Raw genomic sequence first — 26,249 nt, forward strand, 5'->3', positions numbered from 1 at the left:
GTTTGTACAAAATATGATTGTTTATATATGTAAAAAACATTCATATCAACCACCTGCTTGCTTGTACTAAATAATAATAGTATATTTTCAGTGGTTTAAAAACTTCTTTATTATAGTACAAATAAGATTTCTTGTTTATATTTATTACTTGGTAGCAATCTAATATATATATATATATACAAATGTATATATATATATATATATATATATATATATATAAAACCGCAATCCAGAACAAAGCTCAAAGCAAAATCAGAACTACTATTTTACCAAAATATGGACAGAATGGCAAGAAAAATTTAGCGACTAGCACAATACAAATCCATATTTTATAATACTGACAGAACATGGTCTAAAAAATCTAAAAAAAGGCACAATAGATTAAGCCAGAATAGCTGACTACACATCAATCAGTGCTTATGGCAGAAGTGAACACATTAAAGGAGTCGCTATACATAAACATAAACAAGTTTCCCATAAAACTGAAAGCTTAGGTTTAGAACAATATAGTATTGAAATGACTTGTGAAGTATCAGCCATAAAATAATAATGACCAAGAAAAAGTGCTTATACTTAATTGGAGTGTACAAATTTTGATACTGTACTTCAAGTTCTGTCTGAAGTTCTGGACAAACTACCGCTGAGTGCTGAAAAACTTGTTATGGGGGATGTAAATATTGATAATCCTGATGAGGTTTAAAGAGAACACAGTACATTCAATGAACTAACCAAGGGGATATAACATCCAGAGATTAGACCTCCTACCTACCAGAACCAACAAAATCTCTATATCCTCAATAGATATAGTACGCTTAGATCTGGATCAAGACAGGGTAAGTGTAGAAGTGACTAAAACTGGGCTATCAGACCACACTGGACAGTACTGTACACTTGACATGCCAAAAGAGACCAAAGGAAACATATATAATTTACAAAGAAATCTTACACATAATAGTCTCCTTAACTTAAAGAAGCGACTGGGTATGGAGACTTGGGACTCCGTTATTAATTCTAATGAGGTAGACAAAGCATATTTCCACTTTGGCACATCTCTCCAGTTTGTACTTGACTGGACATGCCCTAAGGTGTGATCTTGTGCTAAGCACAAAAAGGGAAAAATGATTACTTATACCAGAGAAATGTCTATCCTTAAAGAGGAATTCCTGAAAACACAAGATAAGTTTTCCTAACTGAAAATGCAGATGACAAACGAGCTGCCACCAAACTTAAGAAAACATATGACCAAAAGTTTAAACAGTCAAGACAGGAGGCCAACACTACATATATACACCAATCAGAAAACGAATCCAGAGCTATCTGGAAAACCATAAACAACAAGAGGTAAAAGAAGATAGGCCCTGCAACTACTAAAATAGAAATACATCATGACGGAGAACTGTTGACAGATAATGGAATAATAGCTAATTGTTTTAACGAGTATTTTGCAAACATAGCTGAAGAAACACTTACAAAAATAACATAAACAATGATTCAAGCTCTCCCCAGCTACTCAACATGTCCAAGCAGTTCTAAGAGAAACTCTAACAACTTTGGAACCAACTACAGTCAACGGCCACCAAATACGGCAAGGTGGGTGGATTTGCGCTGCTGCCACGTATGGGACCGGTGTGAAGCGGAGGAAGGTTGAGAATCGGTCGCTCTCAGGCACAAATTGGCAACGCTGTGTGCACAGTGTTGCCTAGTCCAAGCGTCGGGGCGCGCCGACGCTGCAGCTTTCACTTTCACTCGCCACCCTGACAGTGCCAGTGCCAGTCGTATTATACTGTCTGACTAGTTAGTGAGTGTAGTTACATACTGAAAATGGAGAAAGCTGGTAGTTCACGAGAAAATGAAAAAAACACCTGTGAAAAGGAGACGATTAGAGGGTATTAAAAAAAGTGATTTAAATAGTCAAACTAAATGTGTTGTAGTTAACGTTCTGAATTTTCTGAAAGGTTTAGCTGATCCTGGTGTTCTTGGAACAATTAACTTCAAGAAAAAAAGTCAAGAACTTACATCAAAAGTGTGTGGATTAAGTCTCCGTTCTGTTCAACGATGTGTCCAGGAACAAAAATTGTCACCAACATGTTGATTTCTCGTCCCCAAGAAAACGATATTCACGAGAGAAACAAAACTGACTGTTTTGAGTGACTTTGATTGTGATCTGGTTCGAAGAACAATTTTGGAGTTTTATGACCATGGTGAGTTTCCAACAGCTGAAAAAGTGAGAATAAAAACTTCAGGAAAAAATTGAATACAAGGGAAGTGTACGATCAACTAGGAGGCTATTTGCACACTGTTGGGTTTAAGTTTAAGAAGGCAAACGATGGTCGTAAATTTTTGATGGAAAGACAGGACATTGTGGTTGCACGTGCACAATTTTTAAGGAAAATGAAATCTGTACGGGATGAAAACGTTTGATCGCGTGTATCTAGACGAAACATGGGTAAACAAAGTCACACAAAACATTTTATTTTGGCAGCATTCTGATAAAAGTGGTGTGGTTTGAAAGTGCCAACAGGGAAAGGTGGTAGATTAATAGTGTGTCATGCAGGAAATTCAAAAGGATTTATTCCACAGTGCAAATGGGTTTTTTTAGATCTAAAACAACCGGTACAGACTATCATGCTGAAATGAATCATATATCATTTAAGAGGTGGTTTTTGTGAAGATCTTCTACCAAGTTTGGAAGAACCTACAGTCATCGTTATGGACAATGCACCCTACCACTCCGCACAAATTGACAAAGTTCCTCATCTAATTGGAAGAAAAAAGATATACAAGACTGGTTAAATAGAAAAAATATTGATTTTCTTGACAAGGAAACTAAAGCGGAATTACTTGTAAAAGTTATACCTTTTAAACAACACAAAAAATACGAGCTTGACGAACTAGCGTTGTCATGGGGCCATGAAGTGGTGAGGTTGCCTCCTTACCACTGCCAGTACAACCCCATTGAACTTATCTGGGCACAAGTCAAGCGAGAAGTTGCTACAAGAAATAGTACTTTCAAATTAGCAGATGTTGAAAAACTGACTTCAGAAGCTATAGATAACGTTACCGCTGTCGATTGGGAAAAATTGTGTGAGACACAGTGAGAATTTGCAGTCTGACGATTGGGCTAAAGAAATTGTTAGAGATGACATAATGGAACCATTTATTATAAACCTTAGAGACGACTCATCAGACAGTGAAAACAGCGACAGTGACTGTGACATTGACAAAGATTAAGAGCAAGTAACTCGGAACCACCAAGTGATCAAATCAACCACGGACTGACATATAATTTCACTGTGATTATTTAACCGTAAGTACTAACAATGTCACTTGTTTTAATAATAATTACTTAAAAATGTTTCTTTATTATTTCTATTATTATACATGTTTAAAATGTTTATATTTAAAAATAATTTTGCTAAGGAAGGCAAAAACATTGTTTTAAGCATGGTTACTTTTACTAAACTTAAAATATTTATTTAATTTTCGCTATGGTTACAATACATAGTACTATAGTTGAGTAATGATAAAAATAATAGAAAGTATAGTATTGCTATTAAAAAAAGTTGAGTAGAAATTGTGTGTATACACACGGCGCACGCATCGCTCTGCGTGTTTGATTTTAATAATTTAGGTTTGCACGCATTTCCCAGCGAAGTTAGTAAACTGAGAAAAATTTGTTTGGAACAAAAAATAAAGTTTATACCTTTGTCTAAAACTTTCCCACAAGAAAAATGTTCCTAACTAAAAAAATAAAAACTTCCTCGCTTACTGAAATGTTTAATACACCATGTTAATGAATTAAAATTGGTTTGTAGGTATTTAGTATTTCAAAATTACATTTTTTGTATTTACATTCTAAAATTATATTACTGTTATCATCAGCGGTCTCTCCTGAAGCCAATAATGCGATTTTCATCTTTGTAACTTGTAAGATGTCATCAGAATCTCAGGAGGAAAGCAAACAACATCATGCTCTAAAATGGATACAATTCAAGGATTATTCTATTTCACGATGTTTGCACAATCTGGCAACGGCGCAATTCCACCCACCCGCCTAATTTGGTGGCCCCGACTGTAGTTGATGAAATGTACAAAATTGTAAGGTCTCTAATAGGCTCATCTTCTTCTGGAGTAGATGAAATATCAACAAATATTCCTAATGTTGTGCTTATGAACTTATAACACCCCTTGTAAAAATCACAAATTTGTCCATTTAGAAAGGGATCTCCCTCAAAACATTGCCAATTACAGACCAATCTCTCTCTCCCACCAGTCTCAAAACTTGTTGAAAAAGTAACTCTTATTAGACCTTTAAAGTATCTAAGAGAAAACCAAATACTAACTGAGAAGCAGCATAGATTCATCTCTGAAAAATCTACCACAACATCAATTATCGACCTAGCTGAATACATATTTGACAATATGAAGATCAGCAACACCATCACCAGCTTATATCTTGATCTCAGTAAAAAATTTGATTGCCTTGGACATGAACTCATATTGAACAAACTTCAAAACATTGGTATCCAACAAGCAGCACTCAGTTGGTTTGAAAGCTATCTTAAAGGACGAAAGCAAATAGTGGAACTAAAGGAAACAACCAAGGGACTCACACAATCAGTAAAATATCACCCCTACCAGCAAGAAGAGGAGTTCCACAGGGCTCGGTCCTTGGACCAGTTTTGTTTATTTTATTTATAATAACTTTCCAAAACACTAGAGAGAATATTATCAAATGATCATGTATGCAGAAGACACAGGTCTACTTGTAGCAAATAGATACGAGTATACTAAACAACTCCAAATTAACACATACATAGCTTTCAACATGGCTTAAGAATATACAATGAAAAACAACGAAAAACAACTTCGTTCTCAACGAGAAAAAACAAAACAAATGTCTCTAGGCAGTAAGAAGGCGCTTTTAACTGAACTGCCCAATATCCAAGCAGCTGATGAAGTTAAACATCTTGGCATAATACTTAACAAGAACCATGATGATAAAACCATATAGATAGCCTCTGCCTGACTCTTAACTCAGTATGGTTTGCATTAAAGAGAACCAAGAAAACTAGTGCTCATGAAGCCACAGGAATAGCATATCACGCGTTATTCAAAAGCCACTTCCGTTATGGAATAGCAGTCTTGGGTGCTTGTTCAGGTGGCAATCTCCTGAGTTCTTGTGATGTATAGAAAAGCAATAAGTTTAATGTCTGGAGTAAGACCTAGAGAGAGCTGCAGAAACATTTTGAAAACTGTAAAATATTGACAATAACATCCATTTACATCCTAGGAACCATACTTTTCTGCTTAAATAAGGATCCTCCAAAACAAAGAGACCTACACCGCCATTCCACTAGACAAGCAAGGGATTACACTCTACAAATCCATGCACAGCATTGTTTGAGATAAAAAAACCATCATATGCTGGAATGAAACTGTTTAACAAGTTACCAGACCATCTGCAAGACAACCCAGGATCTATAAAGAGAATCCTACCGTGTTGGCTGCAAGATCACACATACTACACACTCAATGAGTTCTCATCAAATGATCTTAAGCCTCTCATTTAATAATAGAATTAACTTGTAAAAACTGTTTGACTCTGAAAAATGTCTTGATGATATTTTTAAGAAAGCATTATTGTCTATGATTTATATTTATTAGGGTTTAAGTTATGCTTACAAAACACCAAATTCCTCGGATTTTCAGAAAAGGGATGACAAACTGCTGTGTCTTGATTCTTAGGCTTATGCTACTGGTGTCATAGTTAACATCAAAAGTTTCTGGAAGAATTTAATGTTAACTAGCAGTTACCCGTGGCTTTGCACACAATTTCCAATAGACAAACACGTACACCATAGACATTTTTCTTTTGATGCTACTTGTAATCTGAAAGATTATTAATAAAGAATTTGTGATCAATTAAATTCTTAACTATGGTGAGGTAAGTGATAGTCACTGGCAAATATTCTAACCTCAAAACATACAATATATTCTTGATACATTTAAGATTTAAATTTAGAGAGCAATTTTTTTAGACTCTGAAGTCAGAGAATAAAACAGTTCTTTTAGTACCTGTAACATAACTCGAATTTGTCTTCAATATTTTATGACCTTTTATTGAGTAACTCTAACAGTTTCAGAAATAATTAAACTATTTTTGCACAGTGTGTAGGACTCCTAAAGTGGAAGTCTTTAGCTTTTGAGTTAATGCATTTATGATATAATAAATGGTTAGGTTCTATGTAATTTTGAAAAGGAAGTATGCATACTTTAGGTAAATATTATTATTATATACATACGTAAGTATGAGAAGCCCACTTTGCTCATAAAGCATTTATATTTCTGCGATATGAATATGCTCGTACTACCAGTCTAAGACATTTCTGGAACCATAGTTTAATTCACATTGCTCTAGATCAATAAATATACACATGCAGTTACCTTTCTTCTGTAAAAAAAACTAATCTTTAAATCTGTAGCAAAATTAAGATAGTATTTTGTCTTTCATATCTGGATGTCACTATTGATCAAGCACTGCATACATAATGCATGCTAAAATTTCCAGTATAAAAGTATATTTTTAGTAAAACTTCCAGTTTTACTAAAAATCGACTCGATCGTCTCTGTGCTCAACAGTGATTTCAGAAAAGGTTGAAATAAGAAGTGTTGTTATTTTTAAGTTTACTCTATGCTTTGAAGCTATAAATGTAAGGAAATTTTAAATGGCACTTAAATAAATTAAACATATTATTGTGTTGTCACACTATTCTAACAATATTATAAATGGGAATGTGCCTCTGATTGTTCGTTTTGCTTTCACGTGTAAACTATTCAACCGATTGTACTGAAATTTTACATGGACATTCTTACGGTTCCTGGGATGAATATATAGCTATTCTTATTTTGAAAATCCCTTTAGGCTACACCACACTGGTCTTTAAATTAGCGAAAAATCCCATCTTGGTCCTTAAAGTTGTTAAATATTATTTAAAAGAGCATGTATAATGTAATTAACTGTTCTGCCTAAACATAGTTTATTAATTAAAATTTTTTTTACATTTATAGTGAGTACATTTTCTAATGAATAACCATTATTTTTCACACCATTTCAGATTTCAGCTTTTAGGTAAGTACTTATATACCTTAAAAATGTCCTAAAACAGATGGTCAGAATTTGACTTCGAGGACTCCTTTTGAAGCATTTGGCATGAGCAGATGGAAATTCACTGTCCGGACTGTGCTTTTGAACTAATGTACTAATTCCAGCTCTAAATACACTAAAGAATTTACAATATTTTTCAGTTTATAAAGAAATAAACATGTAGTGTCATTGTAATGTGCTTTTATCTGTACATTTTATAAAAATATTTATTATATCTAAAGGACAACTACAGTTACTCTCTAACTTTTAGTATAAATTTAAAGACTGATATAAAACCCATCTTAGTTAACTTCTGACAGAAGTAGGCTTCTCAGATCTGTGATATATGTTTTCTTGACCAGGAAAAAGGCAAAATCAGCTATGGAACAAACAATACTAAGATTGAAGTAAAATACAATGACCATAAATAATATACACTTTTTAACATATTTTCTTGATTGTGGGAAGAAGGCAAACTCAACATTAGTGTTGAAAATATAATTTACTCGAACCTCAAGTGCTCATACAGACCTAAGAAATAGTTTGTGAACCCGCGGGTAACTGCTAGTAATGTAATAAAGAACAGTTCTAAAACACATTGGTTCAACACGTTTTAGAATGTTATTAGAAAGTTTTGAGATATTATTGTACAAATAACAATATGACAATATTACTAGACAGTGCCAACAAGTATAATAAAAACATAGGTAATTATACACTGTGATTTTATAACTGGTATTTTCATTCTTCAAAACTATTTCGACATTTAACTGTGTGATTGTTATTAAATGAGCCCTATGTACACATTTCCAAGATATATTATCACCTGTAATGTTTTATTGATTTCAGATCAATTTGACTCATGGCGACCTAGATGGTAACAGGCTGGCTACGTTTATGATTTATGTATGTAAAACTACACTGGACTCTTTAATTTCTTAAAGGGAAAGTTATTTTAAATAGTGGATTCGTAGTTGATGTACAAGTGATGGGCTAAATAAAGTGGACTAATATGAGGGGTGTAATGTTGGAAGTATATTAAATTAATATCTATTTTTGAAGTAAAATTTTTTACACAATATATTACATTATTGACCCACTTGGATAGCAAATTATTATTCGCTAATATTAAAAAAACTTGCAAATGTATTAAGTATTTCAAAGTATTTTTCATAAATAAGAAAAGCAACAAAATATTTTCAACTCCAATTGGCGTAGTATAAACTTTTCTCATATATTTCAAAAGCGTATGTACTCTATATTTGATAGAAAGGACGGACGGATAGAATCAATAGAGGTTTTCTTGGACCAATGTATGACCAATAGGAACTTATGTCTCGAGACTTATCGCATTGATGACCAAAAGACAAACAGATAGACAGATATATTGCCCTTTGACGTTTTGATTACAAAATCAATAGCGGTTTTGTTTGGACTAAGAGGAACCTATATACCAAGTTTCAAAACTCTAGAACCTCTTTATCTAGCAACAGACAGACAGACAAATGCTTTAACCATACTTTTGAACATACTTTTAGACCTTAAAATCAATAAGGCTTTGTGTTGTTTCAAGTCTCATTGAAATTATAACTCTTGTACTGCTAATATATATTTGATATTGGATGTTGTTGTAGATGAGTGATGTTGGGTGGGGAGGACATACAGTATTCCCTGACCTCCAGATCTCTGTGAGACCTAAAAAGGGTGCAGCATTGTTCTGGTATAACCTGCACCACGACGGCACTATAGACTACCGCATGAGACACGCCGCTTGCCCAGTCATAGTGGGCACAAAGTGGGGTTAGTCTTCAGTCGTTATAATACAATACCTTAAAAGTTTATAACATTTAAGCTTTTAAGATATATAAAAAATAGGAAGTATTTTTAACATGAAACACAATTTTGATCATTATTGTGGATTGTCACAGCTTAGTATGCTCTCTCGCTAAGAAGTTATTTCCTCATGAACAGTTTGCTACAACAGTGCTTGTTTAAATTTTATTTATAATTATGCTCAATATCTTATACATAATATGTCAATGGTGACACAATAATGAACCACAATAAGTGGTTTGGGTTTTATACCATTATAATTATAATATATAACATTTTTATATGTCAACAACTGGATTATATAACATAAAATTATAATAGTACACAGAGATTCTTGATTAAAATAGAGTATATTTTTATGTGTTTTTTTCCGTTAATCAATAACAAAATTTGTAATGGAAAATGATAATCTATTGATAATTAGATTCCCAAAAACTTAAAATATCACAAAGGTCTCCAGGATTTCGGATAGTGTAGAAACACTTACTCTTAGATAACATTACTGCAGCTGATAGTGGCTAACCGCTATAATCTATATATTATATATGCTATAATTATTATCTATATAAACAATATAGATTATATATAAAAGAGTATGTCAAAGGGAAAAGCTGGTGCCTTAATAATTTATTCATATTACACACAAACACTCAGAATCAAGCAATAGTTCAGATCAAAACTATGATTCCTCCAAATTTTATAACACCAAAATTTGATAAATTTTATAGCAGGCAACTTCCATTACTGCAACTGCAAATCTGTCTACTAAACGCTGTACAGAGATTTTTATTACTGAAAACATTAAAACGTGGAGATCTTCCTTTTGAACATATCATCCATGTATAAAATCAAGAGAAGTTGTTCCAATATAGACATTTTGGCATTTCTTAGATTTTAAATTCCTTATTTTAAAACACCTATCCACCAATATTGTACGGGATCTACAAAATTCTCACTTCAATGATGAATTGTGTTCACTTTGGACATGTATATTACTCATATTACTGATTATTAATTAATGTTAAATCAGGTCAGTGCGTGGGGAAGTGTTTCAATACATGATTATACTCAGAATATTTTTTATAGAGACCAAAATGATAGTCAAAAAGGTTATGATGTATTATAATAATGGTTCAAAAGATATTATGAATCCTAGTTTTCTCAAATCAAACTTTTAAACATATTGAAACAAGACAAGCAATTATTATTTTAATAACTAGCCTCGGGCACATTATTGGTGTCCCATCAGAACAAGCAAGAAAGCATTAAACAAATTGTCAATTTAACTCACGTATTTACTGTAACTTGTGTTAAATGTAATGCTGTTGCAGTACTCAACAAGTGGCTGCACGAAGCTGGCCAGGAACTACGTTATCGCCCACACCCTGTCTTTGTCACTTGAACGACACCAGGGAAAGATACTACCTCTGACTTTATGTACATTCTAGTCAACATTTATTGCTTAGAACGTTATTTAATTTTTAAACTATTGTTTACAGTTTTTAATAAACACTTTGCATAATTATTACAGTGTTAAAATCTTTTTCATCGTGGTTCAATTTATTGTATTGTGACGTGTACTTTTCTGTTTTACCTGAGCAATTGTTATGTAGAACTGATCACTCTACATAACGAAATTTTACATCCAAATGAAGAAGCGCGCATTCATTGTTGCTGCAATAACAGAACGGTCACTGATTAGACGCCAATCAGCTGTTCAAATAAAGGAGTTAGGCTAAGGTGAGCCATTACCATGCCATTGGTATTTTGTCGCTTGCGTATGTCAGTTAGTAAAATTTCAGTATAATAATTTTGTCTTTACAGAATTAAATATCTACGGTAAAACTAAGCCTTGGGCCTCGTAGAGTAAGATTGTCAAGTCCTGTCGATAAACGTAGGAAATTAATACGTTAGCTGTAATAAATTAATACTAATCTAGTCTTTTAATAGTTCACGGAGATAAATAGTTGTAAATAAGTGTTCATAGTGTCAAATACTGTAACCACAAATTGTTTCTGTAAATTGTACATAATTAGGCCGAGATATTATCTCGTAACAATTGCATCGTCTCTCATAAATTTCCTTACTAAACTTGTTAACTGTTCTATAAATAATTGAATCGGTAACTTTTATGTCCTAATGTTTGTATATTATTTAGTTTTACTCAGAATAATGTAAAGGCAGTTGTCATGAAATTTATACCTACCATTGCCGTGAAAGTGCATACATTAATGCATTATGTTAATACTTCAATACACTTTACTATAATTATTGTAATTAATTAGTTTAAGTAAGAACAAACGTAATTAATTTTTTCCGTGTCAGAATAATTATGCTTTGTGTTTAAGACCAATATTGTATATCATTGTAATTGGCAGATTCTGCGCTTTTTTTTTAATGTACTTATGTTTATACATTAAACGTTTCTTTACATTTTACTGGCCGCTGTAAGCTAAATACGAGTATGTTAGACACACCAACAATAGTGACAGATGTTGCTGTTTTAGTCAGCTGGTTTTTTTCTTTTAAGTTAAGTTTGACATTGTTTCCATGATTGATTATAAGTAGTGTTTACTGATTTCAATGAGCCGCAGAAAATGAATAAAAACTGACTTTATGAAATTAAAGTTTCAATATTGGATTGCACGGACGATACAATCGACGGCTTGTGTGTGTGTTTTGGGTCCGCCCAGTTGGTGAGTAGACTTTACACTACTTATTCCATCGTGCTCCCCTGGGAGGTCGGACTTAACTCCGTCAATGTCATTGTGGAGCCTCTACCTATCGGACTAGGCCTGACTGAATAACTGCATCAGGGTGGATCCAGTTCCGAACTTTGACAAATGGGACTCAACTTTAATTTAATGTCTAGCCATTATGTATTCATGTAAAAATTATTGTGTTGTAATTTTGTAGTTCAGGAATATGGTCATCATGATTTTGGCCACTGTAATTTTGTATTAGTAATCGGAGCGCTCCTACCGTAATAATTTTTCGTATTTTTATTTCAATTGGCCAACGAGTTAAGTTTAAGTTAAGTTAAATATAATATTTGTTTATTTAGTTTAAGACCTTAGCACTGTGAGAGAAATAGGCAATACAGAATGAAATATGTGAAATATTGGTTTTAATTTCTAATTGCCTGATATTTAATTAGAGACCTTGCAACTTACTATTAGAAAAATATCAACCGAAATCTGTGGCTAATTTAAGTACCTAAGGCTTAGTGTCGTAAAACCTAATAGTTCTTGCGTGCATGGTAGTGGTTCTCGATTGAGCATACCTGAGTGGGCAGGAAACTGTTCCTTGTTGGAGACCTGCGACTATCACACCCCATCAACAAGGTGGCGCCCTTATTACCGAGCAAACCGTAACCATCTGGGTATCCGTCAATCTTAGTAGTCCTCTGTCACTGCGCAAGAACTTGGTTGTCTTGGCGCTCTACCAATACTCACCGCCCTTCTCCACTGAGCGAGGCCGACAATATTGCTAACCCGCGAGGAGGGGTGGCAGTATCATACTGAAAACGACCTGTAATTATATCTTTGAATAGAAACATCTATAATTTTTGCAACTAAATATAAGGACATTAAAGGATTTTGAGGTTAACATTTTCCTTCATCAAGACAGCCGACATTACACCTAGCTCCTTAACCTCGCAATTATAGTCTGATTAGTGTCTTTGTTTTGTTTTGACATCCGATCACAATTATACGAGGCAAGTGGTAAGATAAGGCACAGGTTGACATGCAAGAGGTGTGACTCGATGTCGGCTACTTGGTACAGCGGCGTGGCGGTGCAGGGTTCATTCATTCATACGTCGACAACCGTGTAAGGAGGCCGAGGTCACGCCATCGCCATAACGGTGCCATGTCGTCTGTCAGCTGATTGCTTTGGAGTCTGCCGACAGACAGACACGTCATAGTTCACCGTCGCCTCAAGTCATTCAGAATATACCAAGAAAACAAATGGGCCAAAACATTTCCCTAATACATTACAAATTGTTTGACAATACATTTTAGCCTACAAATATGAAAAATAAATTACAAGACACGTCTTCACTGAATGATTTCCTAACTGTCATCTCATTTTTGTCTGATATGTTTTTGTTCACTTAGGCCAAAGAGCTGAGGCTATGAGGCAAAGAGCCTGATACTGAAAACATTGTGCTTAGTTCTAAAACTACTAGTATTTTTGCGTTTGTTTCCGGAGTTACATTATTTCGTGGATGGGTAAGATTGGTGGTAGGGACCGCCTCCTGTTAAGATCCCTAATCAGGAGGGATAGCGACTTTATAGCTTATCTTGGAAGGAGGCTAGTTTTTCCAGCCTCTGTTCCAGCCTCCTCCGGTAACTGTGGACAGGGAAGACAATGCTCGCTCTTATTAAGGCTAGTAACCCCCTGTAACACTTAGGGAGCTCCACTCACGTCAAAGCCATCCTCCACAATAAGCTAGACTTATTGATCGACCCTTGTACCCTAATATCTCAACATTTGCGAACAGTAATGTACCATTCCTGGACATCCATTGCATTGCCCTGATGTAAATGATACACCGGTTTTTGCTGTACCCAGTGTAGGTTAAACTGAAAGGTACAAATCAGACGAGGTGAACTCCTTTCAGGTTTACTGCTGAAATGTTGCTACTGCTTTGTTCCTTTATATAGACAAACTGTCTTACTAAATCACGAAGACGCAGATTCTTAACCGTAACGTGTTTAGTCAGCTGAACATTAGAATTTTAAACAGGAGAATGGGCGTACGAGGTCGTTAGAGTTTCTTGGTCTCATTGATAACAGAATGTGAGTTTGTTTGCAACATCATAAACAAAGGATCCAGGGAAAGAACATGTTCAGTTTATAATTTTAGATGTTCTGATTTTAACGCCATTTGTTGTAGAAGAATCTTTATTTTATTATAGTTTTATCATACGGGGGAAAATGGAGTTCCGTTCAAAAATATAAGGGACAAAGAAACTATATACAGGGAAACAACTTGCTCAGTCCTAGTGAAACATCAACATGGAGGTTCTCCTCTGTAGACTAATGGTTAATAGTCTCGGCTCTCTAACCGAGGGTTCAAAATCCCGGGGAGGTCCAATCATATCATCATAATAAAAACCAGTGCATTTCGAAGCCAGCATAGCTGATACTGAGGCTTGAATGAGATTAAAATAAAAAAATTACGAGGAGTGAACTGGTTTTTGGTTATTTCTGGTCAGTTTGTTGAACGATTAATTTGGTAGTGGTGTTGGGTATTTAGTACGCCTACTTTAATGATGATGGATTCATCCGAAAATGAAGAAACTTTGTCCAATCCAGGACAGTGGCTCAAAAATGTAATATGATTTAAAACGTCAGTCTTTTGAAACTGGAAATAACTCTCTGTGTTGAAAGAGTGTTTGGATATGGTTGGCGAGTACAAAAGGACACTGGACAGCATTAAAACCATGAATCCATTAGGATCAAATTATGCAGGTAACGCACACATTGCTGGGCTTATAACTGTGTAGCCGGTTTGCAGACGTCGACCATGCAATGATGACAATGATGCTAAATTTAGAGATGCTAATTTTAGCTACAATATAAGATTTGTAAAAGAAGAGGGCCCTGATGGGTTTCCGTCGTTCCGTTGATGGCATTAGCAGGGGAAAAGTATTGTATGTTTGGAATCCTTAAAAAAATACGGCCGTTGCTCCAAAAGGATAAAGAAGATAAGCATAAGAACAACGCTCATGTCCTCACCTTAGAACCTAAAAACGAAATATGTAGCACATTAAAAGCCTTAAGATCAGAGATGTTCACTATTGCCTTAAGGGTGCATATACAAAATACTTAACAGAACACCTGTACACAAATAAACTACTTCAAATGTTTAAGGAACTGCATTCTGAATGTAGCGTATCATATGAAACTTATCGAACTACTTTTTGTAACGATTTTTAGCCTTTGGTAAGGACACTTGTTTAAAATGTGATTTGTATTCTATAAAATCTAGTTGTTTAGAGGTTACATTATTGGCTGCCACGGACAATAAAGCAAACCAAAAATTGCAGAATGATATAAAGTATATTTTATCAGACAAACAAATACAAAATGATGCGATCCAACAAGTGATATAAGTTGAAACATAAGGCAAAAACTAATGCTAGAACAGACAGATCTAAGGAGGAAATAGATTTCGACTAGTCTATAACTACCATATACGTAACATCACTACAAATGATGTTTATTACAAGCGAAAGCTCTCTATATTTTTAAAAAAAATATACATGTAGGTGTCCCCTGGGCAAAGTGCTGGCAACCATCTTTTTAAGTTTAAACACTTGTATTTTAAGTTACTTGTAGATAAAAAGGTTGAAATCAATGTAAGATTACACTGTTTAGTTTGTAAATCCTGTTCCTTTTTGTAAAGCACGATGTAAGGGCCTACAGTGCCTGAAACACTTTTCTTTACTAATCCACGTGCAATGAAGTACTATGAGGAGCTAATCCAAGATGAGTATGGAGGAAGAATCAGCAACATAAAGAAATACAATTTTATATTATGTGACCATCCACTGTCTATTTTTAATTTGTAAAACCATAAATAAAACTATCATTTCTTAGTGTTAACTTACGTTTCTTTCCAATTTACAGGGGAAAAACATGTTAAGCCCAAACACATTATTTTCTAATAAATCATAAAATATAGCAGTTTTGCATTTTCACAATTGTATGACGCCATTTTGTTGACAAATAGTATATATATATATATATATATATATATATATATATATATATATATATATATATGATCTATACTAGATCAGTAATTTGACCAAGCAAAAATACTACAAAAGTTGTTAAACTTTATAATTGCTCTCCTGTAAACGTTGTAAAATGTGATTGAACACGTTCTTTTCCTGGGTCATACTGAAAATAAAATAGAGAGCCCAGCCTACATATTAAGATTGTGAACTATAATTTTGACTCAGAAATACTTAATCTTGTTTCGTGAACTTATCTGGTTGCATCCTTGCAAATACCAATCTCAGGTTCACAAGTGTCAAGATAAGATCTTAGTGAAGTGCAAATACTTCCTTATACTGGTAATATAGGTAAGTCCAGAATAGAACAACGTGGCCTTAAAACTCCAAGAGCCAATTTGTAGGAGTACCAGCACACAATCCGTGTTTTCTTGAAGTCAGAGATATTTACCATTAAAATGAAATTGATTTTCAGCCACTACTTTTGGTGACGGTCAAAATGGGAGATGATAGGCCTACTCGTATTCCGAAGGTATTAAATGGCTAAAACTAAAATTGAGAATTTTGTTCTCGAATAATGTTTCTAAATCGATACATAACCAAAACATAACTGCCAGACAAGTAAATAAATGTCAACTAAAAGGCACGGATTTTGAAATTGGCGACTCTCTGTGTCTGCATCTAATTGTCTGACGTTGCTACAACTAACTATCTTATACGTCTAAAATCCTTTCGATACCTTCTCATTTCGATATCCACCAAAATTATACGATAGACATCTTTCTTAGGAAAATTGTATATTTCAAATTGAAGCAAAACCGGATTGTACCCTATTAAACGCAAATTTTGGATCTCGGATCTCAGACTACAAACTTTCCTTTCTTGCTACAGTTTATGGACTGTAAGGCACTATAAAATGTTTACATCACGTAATTCTTCTATTTAACGTTGTTCTAATACTATCAAATTATTTTAACATTTAAAAGAATTTTACAATGAAACTAAATTTTAATAATGTAACTAATTATGGTGCCGTTTACTAATCACATGTTAATAGGATTTGTTTTAATTGTATAACTCTAAATAATTCACCTATAAAAGATTATTTGAAAATGTACCTGCATTAAAAAACCCTCTGATCTTAGTTAGTCATCTAATGAGTGGAGAATCGAGGAAATGTCAGAATTATTTGAAAATGTACCTGCATTAAAAAACCCTCTGATCTTAGTTAGTCATCTAATGAGTGGAGAATCGAGGAAATGTCAGAATTATCCACATTGAGACTCATCCTATTTTAACTGTTATAGACATATTCGGCTATGGTAGAATTGTAAACTGTCTTAAATATAACCATTCTGGATTCAAGGTATAAATAACTAAAATCTTAAAAAGATATAATTTATTCAAGAAAGACTATTTACAATCTGTATAACAAATGAATAATGTATTTACAGAGAGTTTGGCGTTGCGCCATACATGGAATACGCTGAAACGTATATTGATAACAACGTTGACCATTTCACTTAAAGCTTTTGTCGAACACTTTACAAGAATCAACAATGACTGTAGCAGTTGCGAGGTGCCTTTCGTCATGAATTAGAAGTTCGCAAGAACGACCTCAACACGGCTGAGTGACCTATCAAAACTAACAAAACTTGAACAAAACAAACAAAAACAGATCAACAAAAACATAATATTCAACAAAACGTTAATGGAGACAGCAGTTATTAGAAGGTAATGTCAATAAAAATAACATTTAAAATAATTTAAGACTTTTTACCGATGGTAAACAATACAACAATTGTAATAATATATAATCGCTAAATAAATGTGACACTCACAAGGGCATAAATAAATAAATAAATTACTCACACAAACAAACACACTGACTAACAACAAACAAACAACACACAAACTCGAGTTAGTAACCTGGGGCCGTCTTTAACCCATGTGCGTGACTGTGTAAGATATGGCGATAAAACAAAACAAAATAAGTTCCTCAAATTAAAAAGGAACTTATTCTTTAGATAAATAATACATGATTTTAGTGTAATCGTTTTCGTAATGAATTTAAAATTAGTTATTTGAGTTACAATGTTCACCCAAAGATAAAATTTATTTCCAAAACTTGATAAATGGAAATATTTAATAAAAATAATACAGAATTCATAATGCCAAATATTATTTCTAATAACTTGATTACATTTTACATGACTTGGTAATACTATTTCTGAATTGATAAAATATTATAAAACTTTCAAAATAAGCTGGAGGCTTGTCCTCTAATTTTGAATAATACTTATATAATAAAGAAGTTGGAACAGTTAAATAAATGCAAAAATATAATTATTATAGAAGCATGGTACCGTATGTAGCTAGTTTAGTTGCATATCTGAATAATGTTTGCTCAGTATTAGAAGGCGAAGGAAACAGCAAAGAGAAGGTTTGCCTCTAAATATTATTTTTTTAAATAATTAGTAGTCTGTAAAGATGGGGTGAATTAAGACACATACACAAACACTATTTATACCGGGTGTTGTTAAAGTCCCATCTTCCCCCTCTTTTAACTTCCTTATGAATAGAGATGAAGTGATTTACTTTGGGGCATGTTTATATGACCAACTGAGGAGATTTCGATGTATGAGAATTTTTTACCCCTCCCCCCACAAATAATAATAAAGTTTTAATAAGAACCCCTGGCAAGTGACACAAAATTTTAAATGTATTATAAAAAGAGGAATAATGACAAAAATAGAGGTCTCTTATGTTACTCTTATGTTACAAATTTCATTTTAAAGTTTGATTTGGTTTATAAAAAACAAATTCCATTACTTTGAAAGAAATTTTACGAAATTAGATGGTACAAATCTTAAAATCTCTTCTTATTTTCAATAAGACGAGATGCTTGAGATGGTTACCGTGTACTTCTTGCCAAAACTAACGTCTGGATACTAAACCGGTTCTCGGTTGGTCGTATAAACATGCCCCAAAGTAATCCATTTCATTAATAAGAAAGTTAATGGGGCGGGGGGGGGGTCATACTTTAAAAAGTCACTCGGTATAGAGGGTTGTATGTAATGTTTCTGAACGCAAGAATAATGTTTGCTTAGTATCAGAAGGCTAGAGAAGCGAACACAGAGAAGGATCGTTTCTAGATTTGATATTTTAACACAAGTGATAGTTTCTAAAGATTGTGTGATGATAATGTTTACATTAAACTAGAGGCGAGATAAGCAAGCAGAGAGAAATATTATTTACTGTTCAGATATTACGTTTTCTACATTAGCATGTAACTGTAAATTTCACATAATATATTATTACACAAGCCCGGTATGCAATGTTACTACAAACATGAATAACGCTTGCTGAGTATTAGAGGCCGCAGAGAGCAGAGAGAAGAATCGCCTCCAGATCTTACTGAGTGTTTGTAACTGTCTAAATTGTCATTTAATAACAATTAAACGATACAATATTTTATTTTAATAGTTAATTATAACATACATTATTGTGTGCTTAATATTATTTGTGTTTATTTGATTGTACCTAATAACTACGTTCAAATTATACCAACTGTAACTTATTAATTAATAAATATTATAATCTTTAGTTTCGTGCCATAAATATGATTCATTGTGAGTAATCTAATAAAAATATCTTAATACGCATAATTATAAGTTCAATACTTTTAACAATAAATTCAGTTCCAAACTGTTCTTGGAAAATAATTCTAACACAGAGACGCGCACAGGTTCAAAAAGCACGATACTAAATTATAAATAAACCCGATAACACTAATAATAAATTATTTCAATAAATATATTATTTACAGTTTTACATACACTATTACTTATAATTAACAACCTAAGGGAAAATTGAGCATTTTTGATACAAAATCATTACTCTTAACTCTTTACTTTTGGTATTTTCGTCTGGATAGAACGTAAATGTTGACAATGCCGCCCCTAAGCGACTCCAAAGTTTGAGAGTATTAGCCTAAAACATGTATTTTAAAAAGGCATGATTACATTATTTATTCAATGTGCAGAAATCCTGCAGTAATTTAAATTTGGTCTAATTTATTTTTAGCTTTAAATAGTAATGTTTAATTTTGCACAATAAATTAGAAAGCTGTATTTTGTGTTATTAAAATAAATTTGGCTTCTGAGTATAGTATTGAATTTTAGCGAAATAATAAAAATGTAAGAAATAACTAGAAAGTAGGCTAATATTTATTATATATTTTAAACTAGAATACCACTACAGTGTTACATAACATGAGTTTGGCTTACAATTGAGAAAAATTAAAACAGTTTGAGCAATTAAAAATTGCCTCAAAAATAAGAAAGAAGCTATTTTCGTATCATTTGTACTGTTAAAATGTGACTCTTTATTTACAGAACAAAACAATCTAAAGGGAATCTTAATTCTAAACTTATCTACAGAACAGAAAAACGTAAAGACTGTGGCTTTGGCTGATGGCTGTGAAATCTTACTTCCTAGAATTTCTCAACGATCCACATACATTTTTGAGCTAGTTTGACTTTGAAGACGACTAAGACACTTGATCTAAGTAATTACTCCCCACCTCAATGTTCTGATGATCTAACACTTACACTGGGGAGACAACATACAATTTTATTTACAATTAGCGCATTCCCTACGAAAAACAACAGGTTTTGGAAGACTTCTTGGGTACGACAGGTTGAGGATAGGCCACGTTTTTACTGGATTTGGAGAAAGGTCTCAGGCGGACGCAGAGAAATGCGGACATGAGACAAGAGACAATAAGGATTCCTAGAAGAACAACAAGAGTAGCCGCAAATCCAGGAGTGGTCATGCAGATCATGCTGTTGGCGTCTTCCCTCGCAGGAAACACCATGGTGGGAGCGGTACTGTTGGTATTTTCGTCTAAGGAGAAAGTAAGATCTCCTGTAGATACCACTCTGATGATTCTATTAACGCCAACTTCCTCCGAGGGAGTTTCTCTCCTGTGCCTTCTTACACGACGCTCATCTCGCGGCCTTCCCTGAAGGAAGGCTTCCAAGGGGAGAGAAGGTGGTGGAGGAGGCCCGTACGCCGTCTCAACAGGGGTGTGTTGTACGTCTATCAAACCACTGTGAAGTATAGCGTTAGGGTCAGAGCACTGATCTGGACATTGATACCTACAGATCTGGATTGTACATTGGAAGTGGACTTCCATAGAGTCCGGGAATTTGAATGCTTGGAAGTGCGCATAAGACAGCACCGAGGCGCTAGCGCCGAAATTCTTAATCTTGGTGAACCTTGACATTAGCTTCGGCCTAGTAACGCATCCCTTCTGGTCGACTAACTGGATAGGGGCTCTCTTGCCATCGTGTGCCATACAGTTCCTCACCAGCATATCGAACTTCGAGTCGTCGTCTTTAATGGCTAACACCATCGTCATTGTCTGTCCTATCTTGACCAGACCCGAGACTTCGGAAGCCCACGGACCTTTGCCGACCTGAATCTGCATCCAACAACCAACATTATCCCCTGCAAAATCTGCCCGTACTACATCCAGCATGTCTACTGGGAACGGTCGGAATGTGACGCTCTTCTCGTACTGGTCATGCCACGTACACCTCAGCTTCCTGGCCTGGTCCCACACCTCCTGTACCTGAGGGTCATATTGAATGACGATGATATTCTCGAAGTAAGTTCCTGAACCGGAGTCTGCACCGTACCCATAAAGCCCGTTTTCAGTATTCCCAGCTGTGCCGCAGGCATGAATACTTATCTCAAAATTGGCCGATGTCCTGCCTAAACCAGCCGGGAGATGAACACAGTTCACATTGCTGTAATGACCCTTGCTGAACACTATTCCGTAGAATGGTTTATCGAACCCAATGTAAACTTTCATTAGGTTCTTCTCGCACTTGACGTCTAAAGAGACTATCTTGGGCATGTCAGGAGTAGAGGATGGCCAAGGATCACCACCGTAGAGTTTATCCATTGCTTCCGACTGTGACTGAGGGGTTTGCTTGGACGGAGGAGGTGGCGGGGGCGGCCCATGATAGGCTCCGTGGTCGAACACCGGAGGTTTGCCCAGATGGTTGCCAAAGGGCTTGTTGTGTGGTGGTCCGTGGTTACCACCGTTCCTCACCGGATGCCTGGATGATGTAGAAGTATATGCCAACTTCTGCGACGACCCTGAAGGTTCCTGGTCCTTGGACGACTCCAATGCTATCTGGTCCGAGGACTCAGCGTCGTCCCTGATGGCATGCTTGGCGTCCGCCTGCTCTCCCGCCACTGCTTCCACCACTTCCACATCTTCGGCCAACTGTAACAAATGGCAGAACATGAGTTCTCGTTACTAACTTACAAACTGTACGTAACAAGTCGACGTAAGTAAGCCTTTTGTATCAGAGGCAAATAAGTATAGATGATTATAAAATACATTTTAGCTAATATCTTTTTGTCTTTTTAGGAGCGGTCGACTGATTTTTAACCTTACTGCACTAAATTCCCAAAAGACTTTACATAAGACAGATTTCAAGAAAGGTTGATTCACAAAAATTACTTTCTTGCTGCGACGGGACTCGAACCCGAATCTCTCACTAGCCGGGCGAGCGTACTGCCACTACATCACAGAGCCCTTACTTTTTACGATTCAATTATTTTGTATTTGGCCGTATCTGTCACATATGCGTTTAAGTAAGCAAACTAACATATGATCGGAAGGCCAAATACCTGTCAAATAAATAGAAGGTATTTGGCCTTCCGATCAAGTATGTGACAGATAAGGTCAAATACAAAATAATTGAATCGTAAAAAGTAAGGGCTCTGTAGTGTAATGGTAGTACATTCACCCGGCAAGTGAGAGATCCGGGTTCGAGTCCCGGCGGAGCAATCCCGGTCTCTGGCAGGATTGCACTAGTCTGATGCCCTATTTGGTATAGAAAACGACTCTCTCGGCGATAATTAATTACTATCCGAATTGTTATCTCATTCTGTTTGATTAATGTTTTTAATCAGCATTTGGTTTATTGAAATAATTTTTCTTGGTGAGGTATATTGACGTTAAGTTGAAATTATTTGACCTTTCAAAGTCGCTGTCGAACTTTGGTCCTCGATACGGTATGCCAGAAACATGGACAAGTCTAGGCTGCCTTCGCATGTGGATTACTTGAGATGTTGTTGATGATCCTTGCTCACTACACATGTGCAAACCCCTGTTAAACACATTTATCACCTCGTTTTCACAATCCAAAAATCAACCTCCTGGAGATAATTTTGTACTCGAAATAATAACTTGCTTATTAAGAATTTTATGGTTTTGCCCTTATCCCAATATAGAAGAGGGCTGTATTTGTTCTATCAATACTGGTAGGAACCAAGTCAAAGGTTCAAAATTGCAGCTTTTTTTAATTGAAATCAATAAACAAATAGAAAACAAACTACAACTTGTTCAAAAAATTCATGCATTTTGTCCCTATGCAAAATGGTTGCCAATTGAGAGCTTAAGTTTGTTACGTTTTGTTAGCAAAAGAAACATATTTAGTGTTACATGTTTAGCAACAAGTTGGAATTGTAGTTTATGTCCAATTATCTATTTAAGATGTAATGATAGTTTTAGTTTTAATAAGGCCAGTGAAATATTGAGGTTCGTATTATCGAGTAACAGTGTAACTATTGCAAGTTTAAACATGCTAAAGTCAGGTGGTATACCCGGAGGTACGACCTACTTGAGCTCACGTCAGTAAGCTACGGCCACGGTCCACCGGTGGTTTGTTTGTTTGTAAGGAGAGGCTTGTGTACCTTTGCTGTAAGTCTAAACCTGTTGTTGACGGAGGTTTTAACCTCAATCCACCTCTTACAGTTATCTTTACTCTCCCAAAATAAACAGGCAATAAAGAAGACTTTATGCTTTATTTTCTAAATTAAGAAAATTAAAATTATCTGTAATTTTCAAATACTTATATTGATGATTTAGAGTAGGTCCTTGTATCAAAATATTTTAAGATATCTTACTTAAGATTGCGGAAAATAAACAAAAATGTATGACACATTTTTGGTCGGCGAAAGCTCGTGAAGAGCCGTCGTTTTATGAATTATTCACATCAAATTAATCCGATAAACAGTTAACGTATACTAGGTGAAAACCCTGATTATATACTGACCATGTATGAGCTCCAATACACGAAACACTGCAATTTTTATGAAAGATAATCGTCGAGGGTACTGATAGATAATCAATTCCATTTCTTACTGATTAGTTATATAAATACTGATATAATTCATAGACTGTACCGAGGAAATATCTCATACACTGGGTGAAAACCCCGATCATATACATGGTGTTGAACTTTTGCTGAAGGCTTAAAAATGTGAATAAATTTATTCATTTCTCAAATGTGTTTTTAAAATTAATTTCTCAAACAATACAAATGAAACAGTTAATTTCCAAAACAGAAAAAGTTACAACTCATAACCACGATTGCAACAAAATTAAAAGATATACAAGATTATAACAATATTGTAAATGCGAAAGCGCCTTTGTTTGTTTGTTTTCTTTTCACGCATAAACTATTCAACCGATTGTACAGAAATTTTACATGGATATTCTTAGGGCCTCTGCTATGAATATAGGCATATTATTATTTCAAACTTCCTCCGGGCTACGCCCCACTGGTCTCCAAAGTACAAAACAATTCCATCTTGGTCTCTAATGTGACGAAGTATTAATCAACTGTTCTGTGTAAACATCGTTTTATGACAGCAAACAGTTATGTGTTTAAATAATGTAACCACTATTTTCAAATTGTTTATATTGAAAGCAAAATTTTCTGCAACCGCTGTTGAGCACAGTAAAAAATATCTGGATAAGAATTTTAAAGTTTTGGTAAAAACATACTTTCAACTGTACATTTTTAGCAAACAACTATTATATGTAAAAGAAAAAGTTGCTATTTAACTTTTACTTTAAATTTAAAGTTTGTAAAGTTTTATATCTTTGTTGTCGTTTTAACAGAAGTAGAACTTTCAGATCTGTGAATGTACATATATTTTTTTCTCGATCGGGAAACAAAGCAAAATAAACTATGAAAAAACATAGTAAGACCTGAGTGAATACAATAGCCATAAAAATATACACTTTTTGATATATTTTGTTGATTTTGGCTTCAAAGCAAACTTGGTCTTGATTCCATTACAAAGACTTCTTGTGTATGATATTTGTGCCAAAGTTCATACTTTAAAGTAAACCTGATGATTGCTTACTTAAAAGTTCTGGTTTTTGTGCAGGTATATTGAAGGAAGTTAATTAATTTAGAAACTTAATTATAGGTTCCGTCTTTTTCTGAAGCATCTATGTTGGGTAAGAGTTCAAATATATTCTGCTTCAATAACAAATGCCTAAATTCTAACAAATAAATAACGTATTCATTAATGTCATTAGAGTCGTAATATTCGTGACTGTTTGTAAAGATGCGTGCCTAAGATGCTTTCAATTTGTTACCAAAACTAAAATTACGTTTTACAAGTCTTTTTCCTGATGTAATAGGTACACGTTCACAAAAATAATCTGTTACAGATTCATTTCCAGGACACGATATGTAATTCTTTAATTTATTTGCAAATTCTTTTGTGATTTTACATGTTCGAAGAGGAGCCAAAAACGAAGTGTAACTAATGATTTACCTTTTTTTGTGTTTGCCGTCTGTCTATATGTATGTGTTTTTTATTTCAAACTAATCGTTTTGCATATTTAAACCGAAACTTTAACTAAACTTAAACCCATTGTATTGACAAGGCCTATTAATAAAAATAATTTTAGCATCAAAATAAATTTCAAAAGGGCGGCTATTTAAAATATTTGAACTATTTGAATATATTTTATATAAAAAATCACTAATTTTAGAAAAAGTTACAAAAATCAAACATGTAGAAAATGCACAAAAAAATAAAATTACCTTTTAAATGTTGAAATCCGACAAAAATAGGCTGACATTACAAGCTTAGTCCGACCATGTATATAATCTCTCAAGTTTCTTCACAATAAAGTGACAAAGGACAGCTGACAAATTATTTTGAATGTGTTAATTTTTACTTACACTGTTCCTGTATTGAATTGGTTCCTTATTGTAAAGAAACAATAAGGTCCCAACATTGTTATCTTATTGGTCTATAACAATTTCCATGTAAACCATTGGTATTTGTATAGTACTACTTTCAGCGTCCTATTACTGCATATTAAATTTCGTTAAACAATTTGTTAAAACCAGCTAACGTGTAATTGTAAGACAAATAAACTTAATCCCGTTTGTCTGGCTCAAAACTGTTTGTATTGCTATGTCAACACGGTTATAAACATGCAATTGAGCACATCGAAAATTGAACTTTTAATGGTGTAAAAATTCTGTTCTAAGATATATATTCCTGTCAATTCGGACGCAATATTCGATGTTGATACATTTCAAAGAAGCAATTTAGATTATTATCAATGTAAACGTTAATATATTGTTTAGCTGTAGAAGGTTTCGAAACAATTATTTCAATGAC

The 26,249-nt window shown here is 34.3% G+C and overlaps 2 protein-coding genes across 3 annotated transcripts in view; one reads left to right on the forward strand and one right to left on the reverse strand.

Annotated features, from left to right (window-relative positions):
• LOC124362513 (prolyl 4-hydroxylase subunit alpha-1-like) overlaps positions 1-10,505 on the forward strand; it is a 30,004-nt gene extending 19,499 nt beyond the window's left edge. For both annotated transcript variants that reach the window (XM_046817085.1, XM_046817084.1), the window contains exons 9-11: positions 7,997-8,053; positions 8,782-8,947; positions 10,312-10,505. In XM_046817085.1, the coding sequence (XP_046673041.1) occupies positions 7,997-8,053; positions 8,782-8,947; positions 10,312-10,382 (294 nt within the window). In that variant the 3' untranslated portion in view covers positions 10,383-10,505. The remainder of the gene's footprint in view (positions 1-7,996; positions 8,054-8,781; positions 8,948-10,311) is intronic.
• Positions 10,506-17,862: 7,357 nt separating this feature from the next.
• Positions 17,863-26,249, reverse strand: part of LOC124362514 — a 146,804-nt gene continuing 138,417 nt past the window's right edge. Inside the window, exon 3 of the mRNA XM_046817087.1 lies at positions 17,863-22,029. Coding sequence (XP_046673043.1) covers positions 20,386-22,029 — 1,644 coding nt within the window. The 3' untranslated portion in view covers positions 17,863-20,385. The remainder of the gene's footprint in view (positions 22,030-26,249) is intronic.

The sequence above is a fragment of the Homalodisca vitripennis genome, chromosome 5 (genome assembly GCF_021130785.1).
Source record: "Homalodisca vitripennis isolate AUS2020 chromosome 5, UT_GWSS_2.1, whole genome shotgun sequence".
NCBI lineage: Eukaryota > Metazoa > Arthropoda > Insecta > Hemiptera > Cicadellidae > Homalodisca > Homalodisca vitripennis.